Source organism: Manduca sexta, chromosome 20, assembly GCF_014839805.1.
Source record: "Manduca sexta isolate Smith_Timp_Sample1 chromosome 20, JHU_Msex_v1.0, whole genome shotgun sequence".
Classification (NCBI taxonomy): Eukaryota; Metazoa; Arthropoda; class Insecta; order Lepidoptera; family Sphingidae; genus Manduca; species Manduca sexta.
Window position 1 is genome coordinate 15,086,115 of NC_051134.1, and position 22,327 is coordinate 15,108,441.

The 22,327-nt window shown below is 33.2% G+C and overlaps 1 protein-coding gene across 1 annotated transcript in view; it reads right to left on the minus strand.

Moving 5' to 3' along the window:
• Nucleotides 1–22,327, minus strand: part of LOC119188517 (actin cytoskeleton-regulatory complex protein pan1-like) — a 100,242-nt gene that overhangs the window by 5,649 nt on the left and 72,266 nt on the right. Inside the window, exons 9-11 of the mRNA XM_037440801.1 lie at nt 6,511–6,716; nt 4,893–5,058; nt 676–812 (exon numbers count right to left, since the gene is read on the minus strand). Of these exons, the coding sequence (XP_037296698.1) occupies nt 676–812; nt 4,893–5,058; nt 6,511–6,716 (509 nt within the window). The remainder of the gene's footprint in view (nt 1–675; nt 813–4,892; nt 5,059–6,510; nt 6,717–22,327) is intronic.

A 22,327-nucleotide genomic window follows, 5' to 3' on the forward strand; every position in this document is an offset into this window, starting at 1 on the left:
TTCTTGAAAGTTACTATCGACTGGTTAGTATCGATTTGAATAGTTCATTAAAACATTGTTTATGATTACTTATTGACTGAAAAATATTCAAAACGCAATTTTACTTTTTATTGTTTTAAGTATGCTTCGGGGAACGATGATAAATTTGTGATTTTTTCTCAGTATCAATTATAATTTTATTACTATGAATTATCTATGACATATAAGATATTAAAAATACCATTTTTATTATTTTATAGTTTTTTTCTTGATAAACTAAGAAATGTTATATAGTATATCTGTGGCTCGAAGTGTAATAAAGAAAAATAACATAAATAAGGTACACATTTAATTTTCCATTCGTCACGTTTTGAGCGCTTAGCGGTGATTCATAAAATAATTTCCAGTCACGATATACCTACATGACCAAATACATATATATACAAATGTATATACTACAATATATTACAGGTATTTTAAAAGTTTATATATTTTACCTAGAGCATTGAAATACGATACAGTGTATACAATATAGCAGCCAGCATTACAACTAATATTAGTAGACATTATAAGACTTAACAAAAGTCCTATAATGACGATGGTAGTATAGTCACCGAGAGCTTCTAGTTCTAAGCAGTGGTATGCTTTCTCTATGTATATTCCTGTCGTTTAACAACAAGGTAGCAATCTGCTTACCCTAGCACTGGGTTGAATAAACAAATATAACATATTAATACCTGGATCGCCTTTGGGAGGTGACGGTCTATCTCGAGGTAGTCTTGCGCTGTCCTTTTCAAATTGTAAGTAACTTGAACCTCGCGGAATTTGTCCCTCTGGAAGTTAATAATATTTATTGTTATTTATTTTTGTATTATTGACTCTTACTTTAAATTTCCTTTAGGATTTTATAAAAGGGATCAAGCGAAATATTTTATTTCATTGTACGATCTGTCTGTATACTCTTCAAATAAGCAAGATAAATACGGTTTTAAAATATTAAAAATGGAATTCGATTTCCACAAATGATTAAACAAAAAAATTAATTCTAAATCAATTTTCAATTGTTTTTAAATGGGAATTCCGAATTAGGTATCCGGCTCCGTGACATTAGTTGATGCGCGATCATTACAACATCGAGAATTGAGCGCCGATTCCTGGTATTTGATTCCTTAATGCATTTTAGAGTACGGTTTCCGGGAATCGGTTTTTAAATTTCAAATGTATATTACGAAATATTTTAAACCTATATTCTTCATTCATAAGTATGTATAAGTAACTAACGTTTGCAGTAAAATTGACATCTCCGACACGACTTTTAGATTAAAGTTATTATTAAACAATCTCAGCAACAATACGTTTAGTTGGGAAATTGTCATCTCCAGTGGGTCAATATTAAAGTTTCGTAATGGCGTCTCGACCCTCGTCACACTTCGTTATAACGTGACGCACCTTTTTCACATTACAACCTTTTCTATTGAAAAGGTAACGTACAAATTGTCAGATCAAGAGTCCCCGTGTTACATCACTCGTATTGTGGATTATGTTATGTTTCTATAAACATGTAGAATTGCGGGTGAAAAGTATTTCTTTAAGGAGCCTGGTGAAGTACTTCAGCCAAGTGGGCGGTGCATCAGTCGCGGTCCCTTCTTACAGATAATGTTCGGAACATTGAATAAACTAGTATGCTTCGTTCGTATGTTAAAAGTCGCGAAAATTGTGTTGTCTTGTTTAAAAATTCTACTTCCCCCTCTGGGGTATGGGTATAAAATTCGGTAGGCAAGTTTGCTATATAAATATATAGATAAACGTATTACGATAAACAGCTGAATTCTGTTGGTAATGAAAGACTAGGTTTATTGAATGCAAAATTAACTTTTAGAAGATCTTAATTATAAAGAATGTTTGTGTATCCTTTCGTTAGCTCTTATTATAATGTAAAATCTAACAGATCGACTACGGTGAAAAGGGATTTATTTTGAATAATCTGTAATGACGAATTTGGCTCTTGTCTACCCGTGAGCCAATTAACGAAACTTTGACATCAATTAGGCGCCATTCTAACAGCATCTAGTCGAATAATTTACAAACATTTCAGGGCTAAGGGATTTGTCACACTTTAACAAACATGAAAGTTAAATTAACAAGTGCAAACAAGGTACGTGAGCCGAGTTTTGGGCGGTTGCCGTCCAGCTCCACCTCACAAAATAAATAATGAAAATTGTTAAACCCATGGAATGGGAAATATTAACTCGTAGAACTTTACGTATATATGGATGCGAATTGGGTCGGAAGTGACAAAGCCGCTTTTAATTTTAAGTAGGATTCCTATTTCCCTGGAGAGTGAAGGGCTATGTAGACAAATAGAGAATCAATCTGTCGCGGAGCTTTTATACGTAACATGATGTGATCATTATTTGTCATTGAACTGTTACATCTATTGTAGATGATTCGAACAGCGTCAACTGTTGGAGGTTATTTTGAGACATTTTCTTTGATAGTTGTAAAGAAGTATACGAGAAGGGCAAATCCGGGATAGGGGTTAAGAATATCACATTTTCCGCTACCGTGCAAACCCGGTTTGTTTTCTCTTCCAACAAAAAAACTTACTCATATTTTATAGTTGCTCGACCGGGAATTGAAGCCTAATTTTCATGCTTCCACCCCTAACACGGGGTATGAACTACCAACCTATTAACAAGCTATTCTCTTATGTCCTACTAGTTTTTAGAATCATAATATTATTATATGCCCCCTTTAAGTTACTCTTGTGTGTCACATTTGTAAGACTTTCGTAATATAAAAACTATCTAATTAAGCAAAGTCGAGGTCAAATGCTAGTGCGCAGTAAGAACTAACGTTTTATTGTTGAGTGCTCGTAAACTGCTGGCGTACACGACCGCTATAGTGTCGAATCCACAAGCACCGATCCGATAATTAAATTCCCATGGTATCTATTGTTTTTGAGGTCAAAGTAGGGTTAATTGTCAACCCTTATTATTGTAATAATTCAAGCGTAAAATTACTGCGTCACTTCAACACAGAATTTAGAATGAAATATCAAATGTTTAATGCCGTAATTAAATTATCGCGATAAGTCGTGGCTATACTTTAGTTTCGTCTTAATTAACGCGATAAGTAATAGGATTTGACGTTAGTATTGCTTCAACACGAGATTTAGGTCCATTGTCTATTGATATTGTACAATAGCATCATATAACAGTGCATTACGTTGAAAAAAATATTAATATGTAAAATACATTACGTGTAATTCTTATAACTGTTTAAAACTGTTGGATGGCATTTAATTAATTGGATAACGCTTTATTTTACAATAGGTCTAATATAGTTAAGATTAGAAGTACTTTGCTCTATACATAAAAAGTAAAGTTAGATCTAAGGTATCCTATTTTGCAGACATTTTCTTAATTTTATTACTCTTATACATTTTGCACCATGACTCGGCAAACGTAGTGTGGGACGTCTTCCAGCTAGGTGGAGTGACGATCTGCGATAGGTCGGTGGTAACTGCTGGATGCGACAGACCGAAGACAGGGTAAAATGGCGCATATTGGTGGAGGCCTATGTCCAGCAGTGGACAAAGATATAGGCTGATGATGATGATGAAACATTTTGCGAAATTTCAGTTCTCAGCGACAACAAACATACGAGTACGTAAGAGTTTATGTTATTTACGTTATTTTCTAGCGGAGATTTCCTGGAAACCAAGCGGATATCGGACAGACCATTACAGTGGCCGCACAGTTACTAATTCATCCACTCTAAGTTCAATAAATTGTTCAAAATGGGGATTACAAAGGTACGCATTAGATATTTGGATATAATGAATCGTTAATGAACCTTCTGTCTGTTTATTGATTGTAGCCTAGCGGTACCGTATTCTAAACGAAATTGATGAAACTTCCAACGATTAAATTGTGTCTTGTCAGGTAAATATCGGAACCATTATTTATTGTAATCCATTAAGTTCCAAAACCTAATCAAGGTCTTATTGAAGTTCTTATAGTTCATTAAATAAATTGCGTTCTATTTATATTAACAAAGCAAACAAGTACACGTACATACTTTTTCCATTAAAAATCCCATACAGACGGCCGTTCTAATTGAACACTATGTATATACACGGACCGATATCGAATAAACGTTTACATTACTACAGAGCTCAATACTTGAATAAAAATGTATACTGTTATACTTTACTGAATATTTGTCAGTACATGAATATTTAAAGCTAACAAATTAGTATGTTGCATAATTTTCTACAAACGAAGGGTGAATCAGTCGTCTAATCAAAGGGGGATAACTAGTAGTATTAGAATTTACATAAACAAACTCACATCACCATTATCCCCAAAGGAGTAGGCAGAAATGCAGCCAAGGCACCCATTTTTTGCCGTGTGTATTCCGTCCCTTTATGTGATAGGGGCTAGCCTATCGCCATGTCAGGCACAAATTTCAGACTTCAGGATGATACTGAGCGGCTAAACTTAAAAACACTTTGCCCGACCCTGGATTCGAACCCGGGAACTCAAAGCGGTGGTTGTACTACTGCACACGCAATGAGCAATACAATAACGTCTCCCAGGCAACTTTAGAACTTGGTATTACAAAATATGCATATTCTTAGACTACGATCGCCCTTTTAGGATACCATAAATAATTATTATAATATCCAGCAAACACATTGGCTATAATATCTTTAAATCCATATACTATGTCCTTCAAACCGGAACATACTGCGGATAAAACATTGCTGCTCGGCGGCAGAATTATACTTTGCTATCTCCGTATAAAAAAATACTATCCCGAGGTACTTATAGAGACGCACACATGCGATAAACTTAGCATATAAACGTTAATCACTGATTTTGATTCTATGATCATAGGTCACTTACCTCGTGCTTTCTGCAGCAGTGTGACCGTAGGATTCTGTGCCCGTGGCAACCGGCTTGTCGATGATGAACTGCTGAGGTTGTTCAAGCCGGTTGCGGGCGCGCTCTGCGAGGTCCTCAGCCTGCCTTCACTCTCTGAACCGCTAGTACATCCGTTCTGTTCTGGGTTCTGGAATATGTAAAGGGATTATACAATGCTGGCACTACGCTTGGCGTATTTATCGAAATATTTGCGCCTTTTAAGCAAAAGTAATAACGACATTGTTTTTTTAATGTGCAAAGTTCTGTTGGATTATCCAAATAACGAAAATATTTAGTCAAATACGCCAAATGTGGTGTTCCGATAACAATACTTCGTGCTAATTTCACACAAACATCTGGAGATCGATGCCGGATACATTAGTCGGTTCTTCAATAATAAAAAAAAACATATTTTTTACACATATATGCAATATCTGTTCTATATACCTACAACATAGCAATAGATGTAACACATCAGAAGTAAAATGAGCATGACGAAACGTCGGCATACTTTATTATATACTGCACCGTGCCCTTTTGCGGTTACAAGAGTGAATTTATGTTATTGTTAACTTATATTTCGATACAAAATACTCGTATTTAAAACATACCTACAATTAAAGTATTATTTAAGAACAATAAAGTTTTACCGACGTTTAAAGCAAGGTTTGCTTACAGTTTTATATAGAAAACATATTGTCCCTTTCTACATCTAGTTTCCGCCTTCTCATTTACAAACTTACTTCGTTCCCATTATCGGCATAACCACCGAGATCGGTTAAACGATAATACGGATTTACAACCCATCTCGGGGCGTTACTAAACAACATTCGTGGTGGGTGGTGTGCCCAATTAGTTATCCTAGTTTTACACGGGTCGTAAATCCTTCCAACAGGCAGATGACAGCTATAATTGTCCAAACATCCTTTCCACTTAGATATAGTTTAACCTTTATACCTAACGTCAATTCGTTCAAGGCTCTCCGATCCCGGGAAATCGTGCTAGAAACACCCACATAGAATGTAACCTAACTAGACGGTTAAATACAGGACATCCCAGTCCAGAAAACACAGATAATCCGTAGTAACTAGTACGTACAATGTACATGCAACTAAACCAAGATTGTGATAAATAATTAAGTAGGTATTAAATAATAGATTCTCGTGTTGTTAGATCCCCTGAAACATTTTTAAGCTAAACTTTTGTTTTCGAAATTTCAGAAGATGGGTATCACAGTTTCCGCTTTGAAAACTTTCTTGTTTGTAATGTGCCAAAAAAATTAAAGTCTGCTGAAGTAAAATGACAACGCTGTTAACTTAAATTCAATTATTATTGTGAACTTTTCCAAGGACTTTGGACTCCAAATAATTAATTTAATAATAACTCGAAACATTTAATGTGATAACAACTGTGTTATTTCTTTTCATTCTGGAATTTTGCTTAAACTTGTATGATGCAGAACGTTCGTAAATTTACATTTGAAAACCACATATTGTAGTCGGAGTCGCTACAAACTATTATATTGCAATATATGTAGACAAATCGATGAAAAAAAATACTTGAGTCATTCAAAAATATTTCAATGTAATGAAATTCTTACCCCAAATTTCCGTCTGGTAGGTGGCGTCTCCTCAAAGTGCACGGGGCGGTAAGTTTTGCGCGAGGCTTGCGGCGATGCGCCCGCGCTGCCTGGCGCCCACACGGGCGGCGGCGGCGGCGGGGGCGGCCCGCCCGGGCTGCGGCTTGTTGGCGCGGCGGAGGGCGCGGGCGGCGGCGGCGGCGTTGGAGCGTTCGGCCTCCACACAGCTGTTGATATCGATTGTTTAAAATAATATATCGATTCTTATAGACATATTCTTTAAAATAAATGTTTTTGTCTTCTTGTATATGCTAGTTTATAAATCTCTTGTTTCGTCGAAATGAATAGTTGGGGCTACATTTTCTCTTTTTTTATTTATTTTTATTTATTACTAGCTTTTGCTCGCGGCTTCGCCCGCGTGAAGGTGTTTTCCAGGATAAAATTCCACTGTTTGATAAAAGTCTTGCTACATATTTTCCCGGTACTTATAGGTTCAAACTAATTTTATCCCCAATCTATAATTTCAGTTCAATCAGTCGAAAATCTAAGAACATTTATACAAACTTTCATCCCCTATTTTATCCCCTTAAGGGTAGAATTTATCAAAATCCTTTCTTAGGGGATGCCTACGTCATAGTAGCTTTATGCATGTAAAGTCTTAGTCCGATCCGTCCAATGGTTTGGGCTGTTCCTTGATATATCACTGTCAGTCACCTTTGAGTTATATATTATATTAACAACTGAAGTTAGCTAAAATTGAGTTTCTCGAAGCCGACCACTATTTATGTACTATGTATTTTGAGACTATGCAATTTTGTCGCGTTCGCGATTCACTTTCACTTTTGTTGAGTTTCAGAACGCGATATTAGATCCTCCAACGCGCACGCGAATTTGAACTTTATGCAGCGGTAATAAATTACAAATTGACTCTCCATTTTATTTAGAAAACGTTTGTATGGGAAATAGAAAAATGCTGTTTTGAGGATTTTCCCGGCAATTATTCGAATTTTTCTCACCTTTTAAATCTTCCCTAGACCTCCACGAATAATTCAAGACCAAGATAAGATAAATCCGTTCAGCCGTTCTCGAGTTTTAGCGAGACTAACGAACAGCAATTCATTTTTATATATATAGATTGGACTAATAAGTACATGTCACGTCGTTAAACTTACAATTTGATTGATACAATAATTTATACTGAAATATTTTCCAGGTGAAGTTAATGGAAAAATTTATCTTTTAAAATGAATGTTATTGTGTTTTTTACAAAATTTTAAAATACTTTACTTATATTTAGGTATAATGGGTGTGACCTATATACATTGAAGACAAATTAAAGAAATTTGCATGAGAATTATTTTCTGTAGCTTACAAAAAGTAACGCGTTCAAAAGAATGTAAAAACAATATTATAACTATGCTCGTTAAATACCTCTACATTTTTTATCTGTGATTATCAAAACATTGTTTTCTGTGTACCAAATTATAAACGTAAAAAATAGTTTAAACACTAAGTAATTGAATTCATTATTAATCGTTTAGCCCTAAATACGGCTCTCGATAAACAAAAATCCGAACCACTATTCGATATACACATACAATGGACATATGTTTGGCGAGTCGTTTTGTACAAATTAGGTTAGAGGCACGGTCTCACTGCCCTCAGTGTCATAATGGCTCTATTTATTAGTGCCGTTATGCGATCACACCCAAAATCTTCATGTTTACTTTAAGATGAGTTAAATTAATCCTGATTAAACAAATTATAAAAACTGTACTGTATTTTGGTATTTATAAACACAAAATTAAAACCTAAATTTAATTGAAATTAACTAAATGAATTCTTGGAAAGAATTTCAAACTTTGTTTCATGATAATCGAATCACACTCGACAACCAGGCCCCATACCAACTTCATATTAAATTCCAAATTAATCATTTGTTTACAAACCAAAACATTAAGGTTTAATTTGTAGTTCAGAAATCTTACAATTTATTGAAACAGCCCTCGTCATCTGAACTTATGAGGTCAGTGTATTTCCGATCCGCATACCGAATCACAAGCAAACGCCAGAATCGACATTGGATTAAATCGTGTCGGAGATAATTGGTTATTTATCTAAAAGCCTTGAGGGCGTGTGTGCAGACATCAAAGTGGAAGCAAACGCAAATAAATTAAAAGTGTGCTAAAAGAGAATTCAATTAAGGCGCAATTGAGAAAAATCCAGAAATTCACTCGTGTGTGTGTCGAGAGCTGTCTATTGTATCAGGCGGATTAAGGCTGGCTGCCACAGTGACACTATGTTACTTTACACTCGTACCGCTGGCGAGCTCTGGAAAATATTTTATGCCAACGCCATCATTTTAGTCTTTTATACGCGCGGAGCCTAGTGTGTATGACAAATAACTAAAAACAGGAGCCGGCGAGTTTCACACCCACACGTTCTTTTTTACTTTTAGTTTTTAATACCTAAAGTGTATGCTGGTGCTGCACATATTTTTCTGCAAGTTTAAGCACAGTGATTTGTTTTATGAAGGGTTAATGTTCGTTCGCCAAATGTAATTACTTTCAGTTTATTTATGTAACCCTGAGCTACAAATTTCATACCCAATGTCCCTTTTGTATACAATAGTGACCGTGAGTTAATTTGAAATCCAGATTTAAGCTTTATTCATATTACGCCTAACCTAACCGTGATCTTTTTCATTAAACCATCATACTGATAATATTATTACATTCTACATTCGGAGGGGGGTGTAATATGCTTTTTAACACAACAGGTTGTACCTATAAACGTACTTAAAGTTCTACAATTTTTATGTGTGTGTTTATTTTTTATGTATATTTTTTTTTAATAAGTCTAACTTATGTGCACAGAGATTAGTTATTTTAAACGAGTCATTATTGTCCTAAAGAAATTAAGGAATACCTACTTTTATTATCTTGGTTACAAACTATGACGAAGATATTTCTTATCTCGGTAACGAAATCACTTTTTAATACTATTAAGGACCTATTTGCAATGAAAATAGTACTTAAAGCTCGCAAACGATATGCAATATTATAAGACATTTTTTACAACCCAATAAATCCAGGTATCTCTGTTCTTATACCACTTGATCAGAAGCTTACAGATCTCAGCTTAATTCAGAAAGGATAGTAAACAAAGTTAAAGGAAAACATTAAATAGATCACGTACACAAAGCTGAATATTTTTCCCAAACTAAGCATTATGGATTCAATACACAGACGCACTGGTCGCACGCGCCGCGGCTGCCACGTTAACTTAACTGCCTGCCTCTAATTTAATTATGAAACTCTCTCAACGTTCCGTATTTCGACTAACAACGCTACGGGATTCTGTGAACCGACTTCGTTTTTAATGTAAAACAATTTAACTATGTTAGCCGTAGTAGGCAATGTGTAGTAATTGTAATGCCGTCCAATGTTCTAGACGTGATGTCTAGCTAATGCCTAGGGCTGCCTATACGAACAGGATTTTCTGGATTTGTACTAGTTGCGAGAATTTTTTTTTGGTATAATCGATAATAATTGGTATCGGAGAATGATAATTTAATAATTATTATAATCAATAAAAAGTTGGCAAAAATAATAAAACACAGTTATTACAGTTACAAAAAGATTACGGAAGGATATATGGGTAAATCGATAGGCATTAGTTGGCATTTGCTTGGGCTTATTCTTCATCATCATTATCATTTCAGCCGGGATTGTCCACTGCTGGACATAGGCCTCCCCTATTGAGCGCCACGGGGACCGGTTTTGGGCCGCCCTCATCCATCGGACTCCGGCGACCCTCACCAGATCGTCGGTCCACCTCGTGGGTGGCCTGCCTACGCTGCGTCTCCCGGTTCGTGGTCGCCACTCCAGAACTCTGCCCCAACGGCCATCAGTTCTACGTGCTATATGCCCTACCAACTACCACTTGAGTTTTGCATCTCTATTATTCTTATCTTACAATGATTAAAAATATTTGGTGGTTATAAACAACAAAATGTTATGTTACTGCTCCGTTTAAGCGAAATTTAGGTTTTGATCGTGACTTGGCATGAAAGTTCGCATCAAACGTACTTCGAACATTTTAAGTTCACCGTTCCTAGTCCGTAATGTATTCGCTACTCACATTGTTAAACAATAACATTAGAGTTAGTCAATGTTGCTACAGAGTACGAAATGTAATGCCTGTTTAATGTAATAACATTATTTCCGTCAGAATTTCCAAGGTGTGCGAATTGCACTAGGCTGGCGTGGTGAACTAATACATAAACCCTGATAATTTTTAACCCGTGCAGCAAAGTTACATCAATACAATGTGTTGTTATAATATTATTGTTATTTAAGACTGTAAAACCAGCATAATAAATATTTTTTTACTTTTCACACCAATGTAAAACTAAAAACGATCCTTTTAAACTGAATGCTTACGTAGATAGGTGCTATTCGTGGAAACTTACACTTCCACCCACCTACTTACAGTTTTAACTTTTCTCGTTAGAAAGAGCCTGTTTACTACATCGTTTGTAACTATCAACTACTTTTATATTCACGGTAAAATGTTTGTAATAGTATTTTTAAACCTAAAAGTTATTAATTATAATATTTTTACAAATAAAATACCAAATATGTAAGAGGAAATTATTTAAGTATGAGGTCAGGTTATAGTTTGCCATTTCGGACCATTGTGTAAGTCACTGATGCTTGCCCCCATCACATCATGGGACGGAACACACTTGGCGAAAATTGGGTGCCATGGTTGCCTCTCTGCCTACCACTTCGGGAATATAGGCGTGATCTGTGTATGTGTTTCAATATTAGGCAATACTGTGGATATTGGTTAATTATTCTGACTCAATCCTAAATCAATGTATCTCAGAAACAACAAAAAAAAAACAAAAAGCATCAAACGAAATCCACGATAACAGTAGATGGCGTTAATAAGGGCATTTGTGTGAGAGGAGATAGAGGAGGGTAGCCCATACATAAAACGTACGGGTAATTTATACTCGACTACGCTCTTGTGGACTCGAGGGTTCGATGCAATCGTTTTCATCGCAAATTGTTTCGTTTACACCTTAAATTGAAATTTAAATTCGAGTGTTGCTTAAATAAAATAGAATATATTTTGTGTCTTTGTTTTTACCAATTAGGTAGAATATATTATGTCTCTGGTAATTAAATTGATATGTTTACTTGATTCTAGTACTAATAAAGATTTTTTCGTAAGGTTACTGATGTCAATACTTTTATGATACAACTGGCTTTTGTTCGCGGATCTGCCTACGTGAAAACACATTTAAAAGTGTTTCTGTGAATTTTGCGGCAAACTAGTCGATTTATTAATCCAAGATTAGCCATATCATTGTATTATTATTATTATTTGGATTATCATATTATTATTTATACATATATGAAAGGACGTGTAAAAAAAGATTTTTTATTTGATAGAAATTCTAACCAGGATGAGCAGGATGATCTTTATATATTTGGATAGGACTCTTAAAGACGATCCTATTGAAATAAATTATTTAATTATAAAGGCCTATGATTTTGATATGTTTGTAATTTTATTTCAGTTAAATATTACAATTAAAATGGACGTTTTCGAAACATAAATGTTGATGTTGAAAACTAGGCAAAAATCTTGTTAATTTGTGTCTGTGAATAACCGTGAATGACAATTTGAATTTAATATTTTTTTTTTAATTTTCATCATTTCAAGTTCCACATTTTGGAAATTTGTTATCCAAAAAATTTGAGGTTAGTTGGAATTTGTGCGAAATAACGAACCAACACCCATACAACAAGCGGATATATCCTTTTATATAAATTTGTTTTATGGTCTATTTACACACTAACATTATATTAATTGTAAGATTATAATTGAACAGTTAGAAGTTAAAGCAATTCCTAATGTTAAGGTATTTAAAGTGACCTTAATAGTATACACTCACAAAGGCCGTAACATTTGATTGTCTAACGTAAAAAAAACTGAATGTCACTATCCAACAACAAAGGGGCGGTAGCAAACAACCCCTGACTAAAAACATGAAATAGATTTCGTAGAGACTTCAATTAATTTCGATAATGTACCAGAATTTAATAGACATTAAGGAGATAATAATACGATGCAAACAGAACGTATTTTCTAAATATTTTTACGGATTACAAACTCTAATAAAGAGACTCTTGAACAATTTTATTTCGAAACGGCAGCCAAATATGAATTTATTCCAGCGCTACAAATTCTGTCTATTTTTTTAAGTCTGGACTTTCACCATTTTAATGCATGGATATTTTCGTCACTAAAAATGTAATAATTCTTGAAAAATTTAAGTAAATCCAATAGGATTTTTTTTATAACACATGGCATTTTTTTCGATAATTTTAATTATCGCTTGCGTTTAATTATTCCTTATTTATATCAACAAAATAATGCATGAAATAAATGTATTAGCTCTATAAGTTTTTGAGTTTAAAAATAAAAACAAAATAATCATTTATAATCATTTTGTCGTTATAGTTAATGATGCAAATTATTTGTATATCAAAGACATCCATATACAACATGCTTTGGTAATATGAATGAGACATTTATGAGTCAATGGGTTAAAGATATGACTCGGGTTGACCGCAAATACTTATGTGCTCATATGTAGTACAATAGTTATCTATATAGTATTTCATTCATAAACAACCGCTCATTACAGTCTAAAGCAAGGAATTATCCACGTAACGTAACCTTTTCTTGAAAAGGGAAACAAGGCTTTTTAACTTTGTTTTTTAAATATATGTTCACCTACTGCAATAACAAAATCGTTTTTATTGGCAAGACTATATGACATTTACGTGCGTTATGATGAGCTCACCGATGAATATGAGGGTTTCAATTAAATATTTACTTGTTTTAATACAAAAACTGCAGTAGGATGCTTAATTCTATGTATACTGTATGCATAGTTATTAATTATCATAATCTTTATTTATTTTAATAGATTATTGTCTCCAACAAAAACCCATTATTTGTTTTTATATTATCCAAATAAATAACCTACAAAATCTATTCACATTTTCATTCAAGAGTTGATGTAGAAATAGTCGATGATGTTTCAGATTATACACATTTTCAAGTAACGTGATATTTAGAAACCATCTTCTTTGAAAAGGGAAAAATGATTTCTTGAAATTCAATATTCAATCGTTGAAATAAATTCCTTAACATTTAAAATATTTTTCTTTTTTAATGGGCGTAACGTTTTGCAATTGTTCCCATAATATGATGTAAATCAATCAGAAAGATAATCACCGTGAAGCTTAGACTTCGATGTGAAAACTATCGAGTTTTGTTCTACATAAGCTATAAACTTATTACACCGTTTATAAATTATATAAAACAAAACTCGATTTATGTTTTTTTATATTCGAGTATTTCTGAAAATAAATTAATTAATTAAAATTAAGTAATAGTAAAATAAAATTCAGTTTACCAAATCTTCTCGTCATAATCAGCGACATTAAAAAAGCAACTAGGTTTACATTCTTTCAAGACAAAACACAGACCAAGGTATTTCATTTAGATAGTTTACCTTTTGTTTTAATTAAAACTGTAACTCAAGGACTGCGCTTAGTTGGAACAGTATGGATATTTAACCTTATTAACAACATACTTTATATGCATAAATTAACTGTCTAACCCAATTTAATTAACAAAGGACACAAAATATTTACCAATAGGTATCGAATACAAACAAATTAGAAAATTAAGATTCAAATTCGCACACCGTTCGCCGCCATTGAACATATTAAATTTCAATTCCACAGCAAATTCGTTTTCAAATAAAAATATAACGTGCAATTTGTATAAACGCAAAAGGGATTAATAGCGGGCGGGAGCTACCAATTTAAGAGGAAAACGAGGTATCGACAACATAATAACATTATGGGAATTTAACGATACATGATATTAAATCTGCAGGGTCGGATGCCAACATGTTTTTCATTGCGCATATGATAGCAATCTAGTTATCGGACGGATGGCAATATGTACACATATTGTGACCCTCATGTACCATACATGTTCCACTTCGGAAAATTAAATTTTGTGATTGCGATGTCGCGAGGCTCAGAAATTATTCAGTAGATTATTTGTAAATAGTTGGTCGCTCCATTAAATTACCGACATGGCCTAATGAGACCCGCATTACTGCAGTATGGTATAGTTTCAAAATAGTTATATAAGTAATTTTATGCAATAATATATCCTGATAAAATGTATAAGCTCATTTTTCGAAATAAGAGTAAATCTCTAACGGTAAAACAACCGTGATAGACCGCTAGTGAAATGTGTTGATGGCCTTATGAAGCACAACATTATGTGTAAATCACTGGCAAAGATAAGGCGAACAATGTCAGAAATGTCATAAAAATGAAAAGCAGGATGTTCTACAAGATAAGAAAACTGTTATGGTTTTACTAAATCCATTGCCGTTTGTCACAGTCTACATTCAACAATATGATCTCGTATAAAAGTAGTCGGAATCGCCGACCAGTTTCGACCTATTAAGTAGGTGTGTGATCGAGAGGCCTCCGCGACGCGACGTCCTCTTAGCACTCGCCCCTGAGGATGACCTACTTAATAGGTCGAAACTGTCAATTCGTGTTGTTTTGACTAATTTAATATGTCTCGCGTAAGTTTTAATAATATTAATATGATCTCTATTGGTATAAGTAGAATTAAACTACCGTATTCAATTGTCAATCAAATTATACTTTAAGATTTGACTATACAAGCATTTATAAAAATGTACACAGAAATGCCGCTCACAAGCTTGGAATTTGATAAACAGATTCCTCATGGAATTGAGGCATCTGTTCAGATCGTTCGATTGTACGAAATTAACGTCTAAAGTGGTTAGATTGTATTGAAATAGCTATGTAAGTATATAAACATATTTATATGCAGACGTTGTTAGACAGACCAATATTTACGACATAATGCTGTCTGTACTTAGTTGTAATTAAACGACATTGAGTAATATATCTTTAGGTGGAAAGTCTATTCGTGTGTAATGATAATTTGCACAGCGATAGTAATTAAGTATAAGTGACTATGGTAAGAGAGAGGAGAGAGGGAGTCCTTGTCATGTCACGGAGGGCATCAATGAGGATAGAGAAAGAGTCCTTAAAACCTATTTATATAGGGCTTAACATATTAGAAAAAAAATTATATGAGAGATAATTACGTATAAAAAATAAAATCGTAATTCTTAAAAAGCCATTTATTTCTTTTTATTATTATACAAAAGTAAAGAAAATACCTTCGAGAGCTTGATAGCACCAAGAATACGAAAAATGATGTCACAATTTGTTAACTGTTTTATCAAGGGGTCTATGGAGGTATTAAATTATTGTCTAAGAGATGCTAATAGGGTCATTAATTAAAAGAAAGAAGACTGGTGAAAACTCGTTGAAATGACTAATGCGAGTGAAAATGGCGAAGCGCTGTTTTTTCGTGACCAACATTCTATATCCGTTAAATTAATTTTATTTAATGGGTTTGTGGAATATGGCTAGCATATAAATTTTCAGATTTAAATTAATATTTATTAATTATAATTAATATTATCCTATAACCGAACCAATTTTAATGTAGTAACTAACAACGATAAATTCGCTATAAATACAAATATTTCATCACCCTGGTTATTTCTATTTTGAAGAGCACGATGAACAGAATATGCTGTAGGTACATAGTGTTATATAACCACCTGCCAACATAGTATTACAAATATACTTTTTGGTTTAAAAAAATATCGCCTCGCAGAATCACAGTTTTTAACCCTTTTTTGCGTGCTGGAAATAAAATCCTTTCGTGAATCCTACACCGGCGCCGCGCGGCCGTTTGTATTTTTTGATATCGAAAATAAAATATCGCAAGTTTCTAGCTATCATATTACCTCAGTGGGGAAGGTTAGTTTTGATTGTGAAAATTAATCTTTTGGTGTGATTGAGTATCAATATTACGAAAGCCAATAGCAAAAATTATCTATAGAGAAATGAAGTCTAGCCAAATAAATCTATAAAGAAATTTCTGAGTGTTGATATCAGAAAAACATAAAAAGTAAATACGTAAAATGGAGCTCAACATGTTACACCAAGCGTTTTTCCTTCAATTGTTAAATGAATTCAAACTAATTTGGAAATTCTAGCAAAAGTCAGCAAGTTCAACATCAACATTGCTATATTAAAAATAAACATGACTTAAACTACAAACTCTTCAAGCTGTCTTAACAGGATTAACTTGCAAAGTTAACAAAAATATAGGCAAGTAGGTAATAGCCTTCGCCAGCCATCTGCAAGGATTTCGGTTTTATCTTCGACTTGGATACTTTTGTCATTGTTTGACTTTACTGCTTTAATAGGAGTTTTGAGGGATTGAGGACTGCTATCCGGATATTTTGTATACTCTAGTAATCTGTTTTTTTTAAGAGAAATTGATTGTGTACCTAACGTTTGACTAATGGAATCACTAAGAAATTAACTTGGAAATTATAATGCTCGCGGTACGTAATAAACGCTTGTGTATTTCAGGATTCTAGAAGCATCTGTTTAAAGAATAATTTATATTGTATGCAAGAGCGTACTAAGTCAAAGTAGCAGATTGCTGAATTATGTCATGTCGGTAATCTATTAGTTTAATTCATATATTAATACTGAATCTCTGAAACAAGTGTTAATTGAGTGATCTCAGATAATAGATTATATTAACATATATATACTGTCTACCGTTTTAAGATGTCTCTTGATTTTGTACCATCCACTCTACTAAAATAAGACATTGCCACTTACCTGAAACAAAAAGAAGAACAATTAAATACAATCGAAAAACCATGCTCATGGAAAAACGATGGGTTTCGTTTATAGCTATGAGTCAGTCGTGTTTCCTGTTTTGTTACCGCTAGTATTATGCAACTTGTCACTTTGCCAACCGTTCAGGTGTTGCGACCTCCGGCCAACACTATTGATGTTTGTGACTCAGTATGAGTTGTGACGGTATTCCCCTTTTTTCTCGTAGGTACTGGAGAATGTAAATTCTAGACCTTTGCAGTCATTGTTTTCTGTTAGGTTAACAGGGACTTTCAGTGTGAGCGGACCAATAAACGGATGTAACTAATAAATATACAGTTCAAAATTGCTTTTACGTTCAAAATATACCGACATTCTAAAATTATGTAAATACTTTAATTTGATGTTTCATTTGCGTACAATCTAAAATTGCTTCTATGCGATTATAATAAATATTTGATAATCACAATATTACTCAATGTGGCTTAATACCTAATAAGCATAAAAGGTCGGTCAACACAATTTAGCCAATTGTGCATGTAAAATACTAAATGCCCGTCGACAGGGAGATTAATCAGTTAAAAACATTCGAGGAAATTAACGTAACAGGAAGTGCCAATACAATCCAAAACAATAATTCGCAGCAATACTCATAACGATAACAATTATACAGGTTGCAGTTGAAATTAAACAGGAACTCCTGTGGAAAGGTATTTGATTCCAATTGTGTATTTTGAGAGGTAAATTATTTATTTTGTATTTTAGTATTTAACATTTTATCATATTTTTAAATCTTTACATATAATAAAATTGTAACAGCCCGATTTCTATACATTATACACATTGAAGAAGAACTAATATGGAGGGTTTTTTTATAAAGCAACAGAAGCCAAAATAGTTTTTAGAATTTTTTACTGTCTTTATATTTGTGCACGCATCACGCAAAAACGACTGCAAGGAATTGAATGCAGTTTTCACCGAAATACTTATTTCTTATGTTTACGCGAATGTTAGACATTGAAATTAAACTAATTTTCGGATTCTATCGCGGTATTGGTGTTTTATTTTCTCCCGACGTTTCAGTTTGCAGCGAACTTTTGAAGCTTTGTGACCATGAAGGCTGCAAAGTCTTCGAAACGTTGGGAGAAAATAAAACACCAATACCGCGATAGAATCCGAAAATTAGTTTAATTTCAATGAAATACTTATTGTTAGAGGTCTAACGCAAAATGTAGGCTCCATTTTGTGCCGGGAAAAAATAAAGTGGGGCTTTTATCTCGGAAAATATTTTTCACGCGGGTGGAACCGCGAGACTAAAACCTAGTCTGTAATAATATATTGACAGTCTTCACGGCGCACTGACTGAAATGAGAGATCGAAGTTGCGATCTACACTTCGAGACGTATGTATTAAGCGTTGAGAAACTTAAAGTCCCTCCCAGATCTCAAATACGCGGGAAAATATGTTTATCTTATTGAATATTGCGAGTCATATTTGCCTATTTACTTCAATAATTTATTTACCTACAAAATATTGATAACGTTTCAATTTACCGTTCATTAAAACAAAACGAATAAAAATTTTATTTATATAGTTCATGTGTTTATTGATATTATGTCTCTTGAAATAAATATTTCGCAACAGAAAATATTCTAATTATATAATCTTTACCACGGTATACTGTGAGCGTTTCTATAACTATTCTAATTTTGTATTGACTGTCTCCATCATTAATATTTTTTGTTACAGGAAGTTATATAATTTACTTTGTATCATTCTGTGTTTTTTTTTATAAAAAGGTAATGGTAAAAAATAGATTAGCCCTATTTTAATATCTTAATTAATTATTAACGCGAGTAGATAACTTTAGCGTTGACACAGATCGATGCGTCTCAAATAGACACAACTATTTCTGTCTTTCGGCCACCTTAATGGCTTGGCATATAATATTCATGTACACATTTCTATTTTTAAAGATACAAAAATTATAGTGAATGGCGGCGTAAAATTTCATGCTATAATAATTTTTTTAAGGCAGCAAAATAACTAGGAAGAAAAATGAGTAATTTTTAATAATTTAACGTTTTAAATTATTATACATTTGTATTACGACTTTGAATGTCGGATTAGTCAACATTTTCACACGTGTCTCATTTTCTACGTGTGTTTAATATTTACGCGGCGAATGTCAATATTGTTACATTAAAAATATATTTACCACTTGCTATCACTGTTAACATGTAATTATTGCCATAAATAGTTTATTATAATATCGTAGAAATGACAGTGAATAGGAATTTAAAGTACACACTATTAACTCGATATCATGACAATTAATTAACAACGTGGTCTGTATAAATTATAATCGACTAGAACATTGTCATAATTAAAAAGTATCGATTAATTAACTTAGTGTATGGTAAACGCGGCAATAAACCGATTTATTTTGGGAAACAATATGTTAATCGCTTCATTGGTGTAGTGGCAGCCACATTAGGACCATGAAGTGTAGTTCGATGTTCGATACATGACCACTTAATTTACCTGTGATTGGTAATGGCATCCGAAATATTAATAGGATCACTTTGTGTAATATTTATACAAATAATCAATTCCATTTTGACAAAACTATTTAACGTCATAAAAACGTATCAAACATCAAAATATGAAGTTCAAATTTCGCACATATTTATTAAAATTGCTAAAAATGTTCCAAGGTTACAACTCAAAGGTGTTATAATCGTTCGGTAAACCGTTAATGTAGAGTAAAAATACGGAAATATGCCGATATTTATAACCAACGTTGTGCATAAAATGTGGGTGGGTAATGTGAGCGAACAGAGCGGAAGGTCGCAGGGCATCTGGCGGTGAGCAACATGTGCTTGCTATTTTTATCGTCACCATTCAAATAACCGATATCACTAACTACAATGTGTATGGTTTAATGATACAAAACTGTATAGGATATGTGAAAGACTGGGTACTATTCGCGGCTTCACTCGTGTAAAAATTTCTTCATAAGAAGTAAAAATACCTTGTATTCAGAGATAATTTATTGTCACATAATTTAGAGAATTTTTTAAATTGGATAAAAGAATTAAAGTTTTACCGCGCTCAAATAAAAAAAAACTTCAACTTTACAATATTAGCATACATAAAAAGTCAAAGTTCTTTTAAATCTGAGGCAAATTAAAGACTATAAAAATAAAGACAAACAGCCAAACTTCAACAACGAATATAAAATTATCGCATCTATCTATAGATCTCCCAAATCTAGTTAATCTTTTTAACGCGTCTCCACAGAGACAGCGAAATTGCAAGCGCCATCGGAATGCATTTTATAAATTTTTGTCACGAAGTTTGAAACTAACCGACAGCATAATTCGCAGTTAAACACACGTCAAGAATAAAACTTTGATGTGAAAAATTTCACTGGCTTTTGAGGTTTTGTAAGTATAATCTCTAAACAAGTTGTATACACAACATAGCTATAACAACTTAATGTAGAAAGAGAGAGAGACTGATAAACTTTGTTTTATCTTTATAGTATAAAATCAAATATTATATTATACAAAACGAGCTACCTTTTAAGCCATATAGGAAACAGAAACTGAGACATAAATAGTTTTTATGTACATAAATAAATGTACTACATGATATGCGTGCTAAATTCCTTTATGATTACGATTTTGTTTTTATCATTATATACTTAAGATGTAACAATAGGGAAAATTTAGGCAAGGAAACTAAAATTCTTAAAATAAATTTTGATAGTCGTTACTCAATGGCTCGTATATTTTCTTGCCGGCTTAAGATACTTTATACAATAAAGTTTTTATCAAACGTCGGCAAATTACATGTTTAGTAAAGGTCTCCTCTTATATTACCACATAATATTTACTCGCATCTCATTAGGAATTCAACACCATTACCCGATACCATTACTGTTAGATTAAGTTTTTGCACGAGAAAATTTAATATCTGCGAACTAGCAATTTACACATTTAAAATACATAGAAGTTACGTTACCCAATATTGTGAAAGGTTATCGGATATCAACCGAATGTTCGTCCTTTTTTTATCTTGAATAAATAATTGTGTAAGGTCAAACCTTTTTATTGCTCTTCTCTGAGAATAGACTCTGCAAACAATAACAGTAGGTGTACTTTAAATATATGTGTGCTCCTTCGTACTTGGATGCTTTTGTTTGCCTACGTAGGTACCTACTTATCAGTGCATTAGGGTTATTGTATGTACTTATTGGACCGTACTTAGTCCGCTATAGCCGGGCTAATACGGCGCAATTGACAACAATACTTGAAACTATCTAAATAGTGAATACAGTTGCGGAAATCTTATATTATTGCTATTATATGACTGTGGTATCGTATTTGAATTAGTGTCGTTTTATTTTTATAACGATCTTGACCGTGACCTATAAGAGGCTATAATGAGATATGAATTAGCGTCATAGGTAGATAAAACAAAGAAATTCGGGCGAATTATATTTAAAAATACATCAAATTTAGCTATTCAGTATGTTGAATCTTTTTACTGTCATTACGTTAATATTTAATTAAGTACTTACGCCACTACGCTATACTGAGTTATTCATGACTACTTACCTCTTATAAAACAATTCGTAATGTGTTAATAATTTATGAAATCACAATCCAAATACTTTTCAAATCGATTTTCGCGATAAAACAAATACTTATCTAAAAGTATTTAGATGTACGCAACCTCGATAAATAAATCGAAACGAATTACACACAGCAATTGAATTAGATTTAAAATACTCATGAAAATAACATGTTAGATCGAGACAAGAATATTATAAACAGACGTTTCATTCATAAACCTGCTATATAATGCTCTATGTTGGTAATCCTCGTAATGTGGGTGCCGTGCCAGTATGAATTCCAATTTGGCCCAAACTGGGGGATTAGGAACATTTTTTTTACTCTCAGATATAA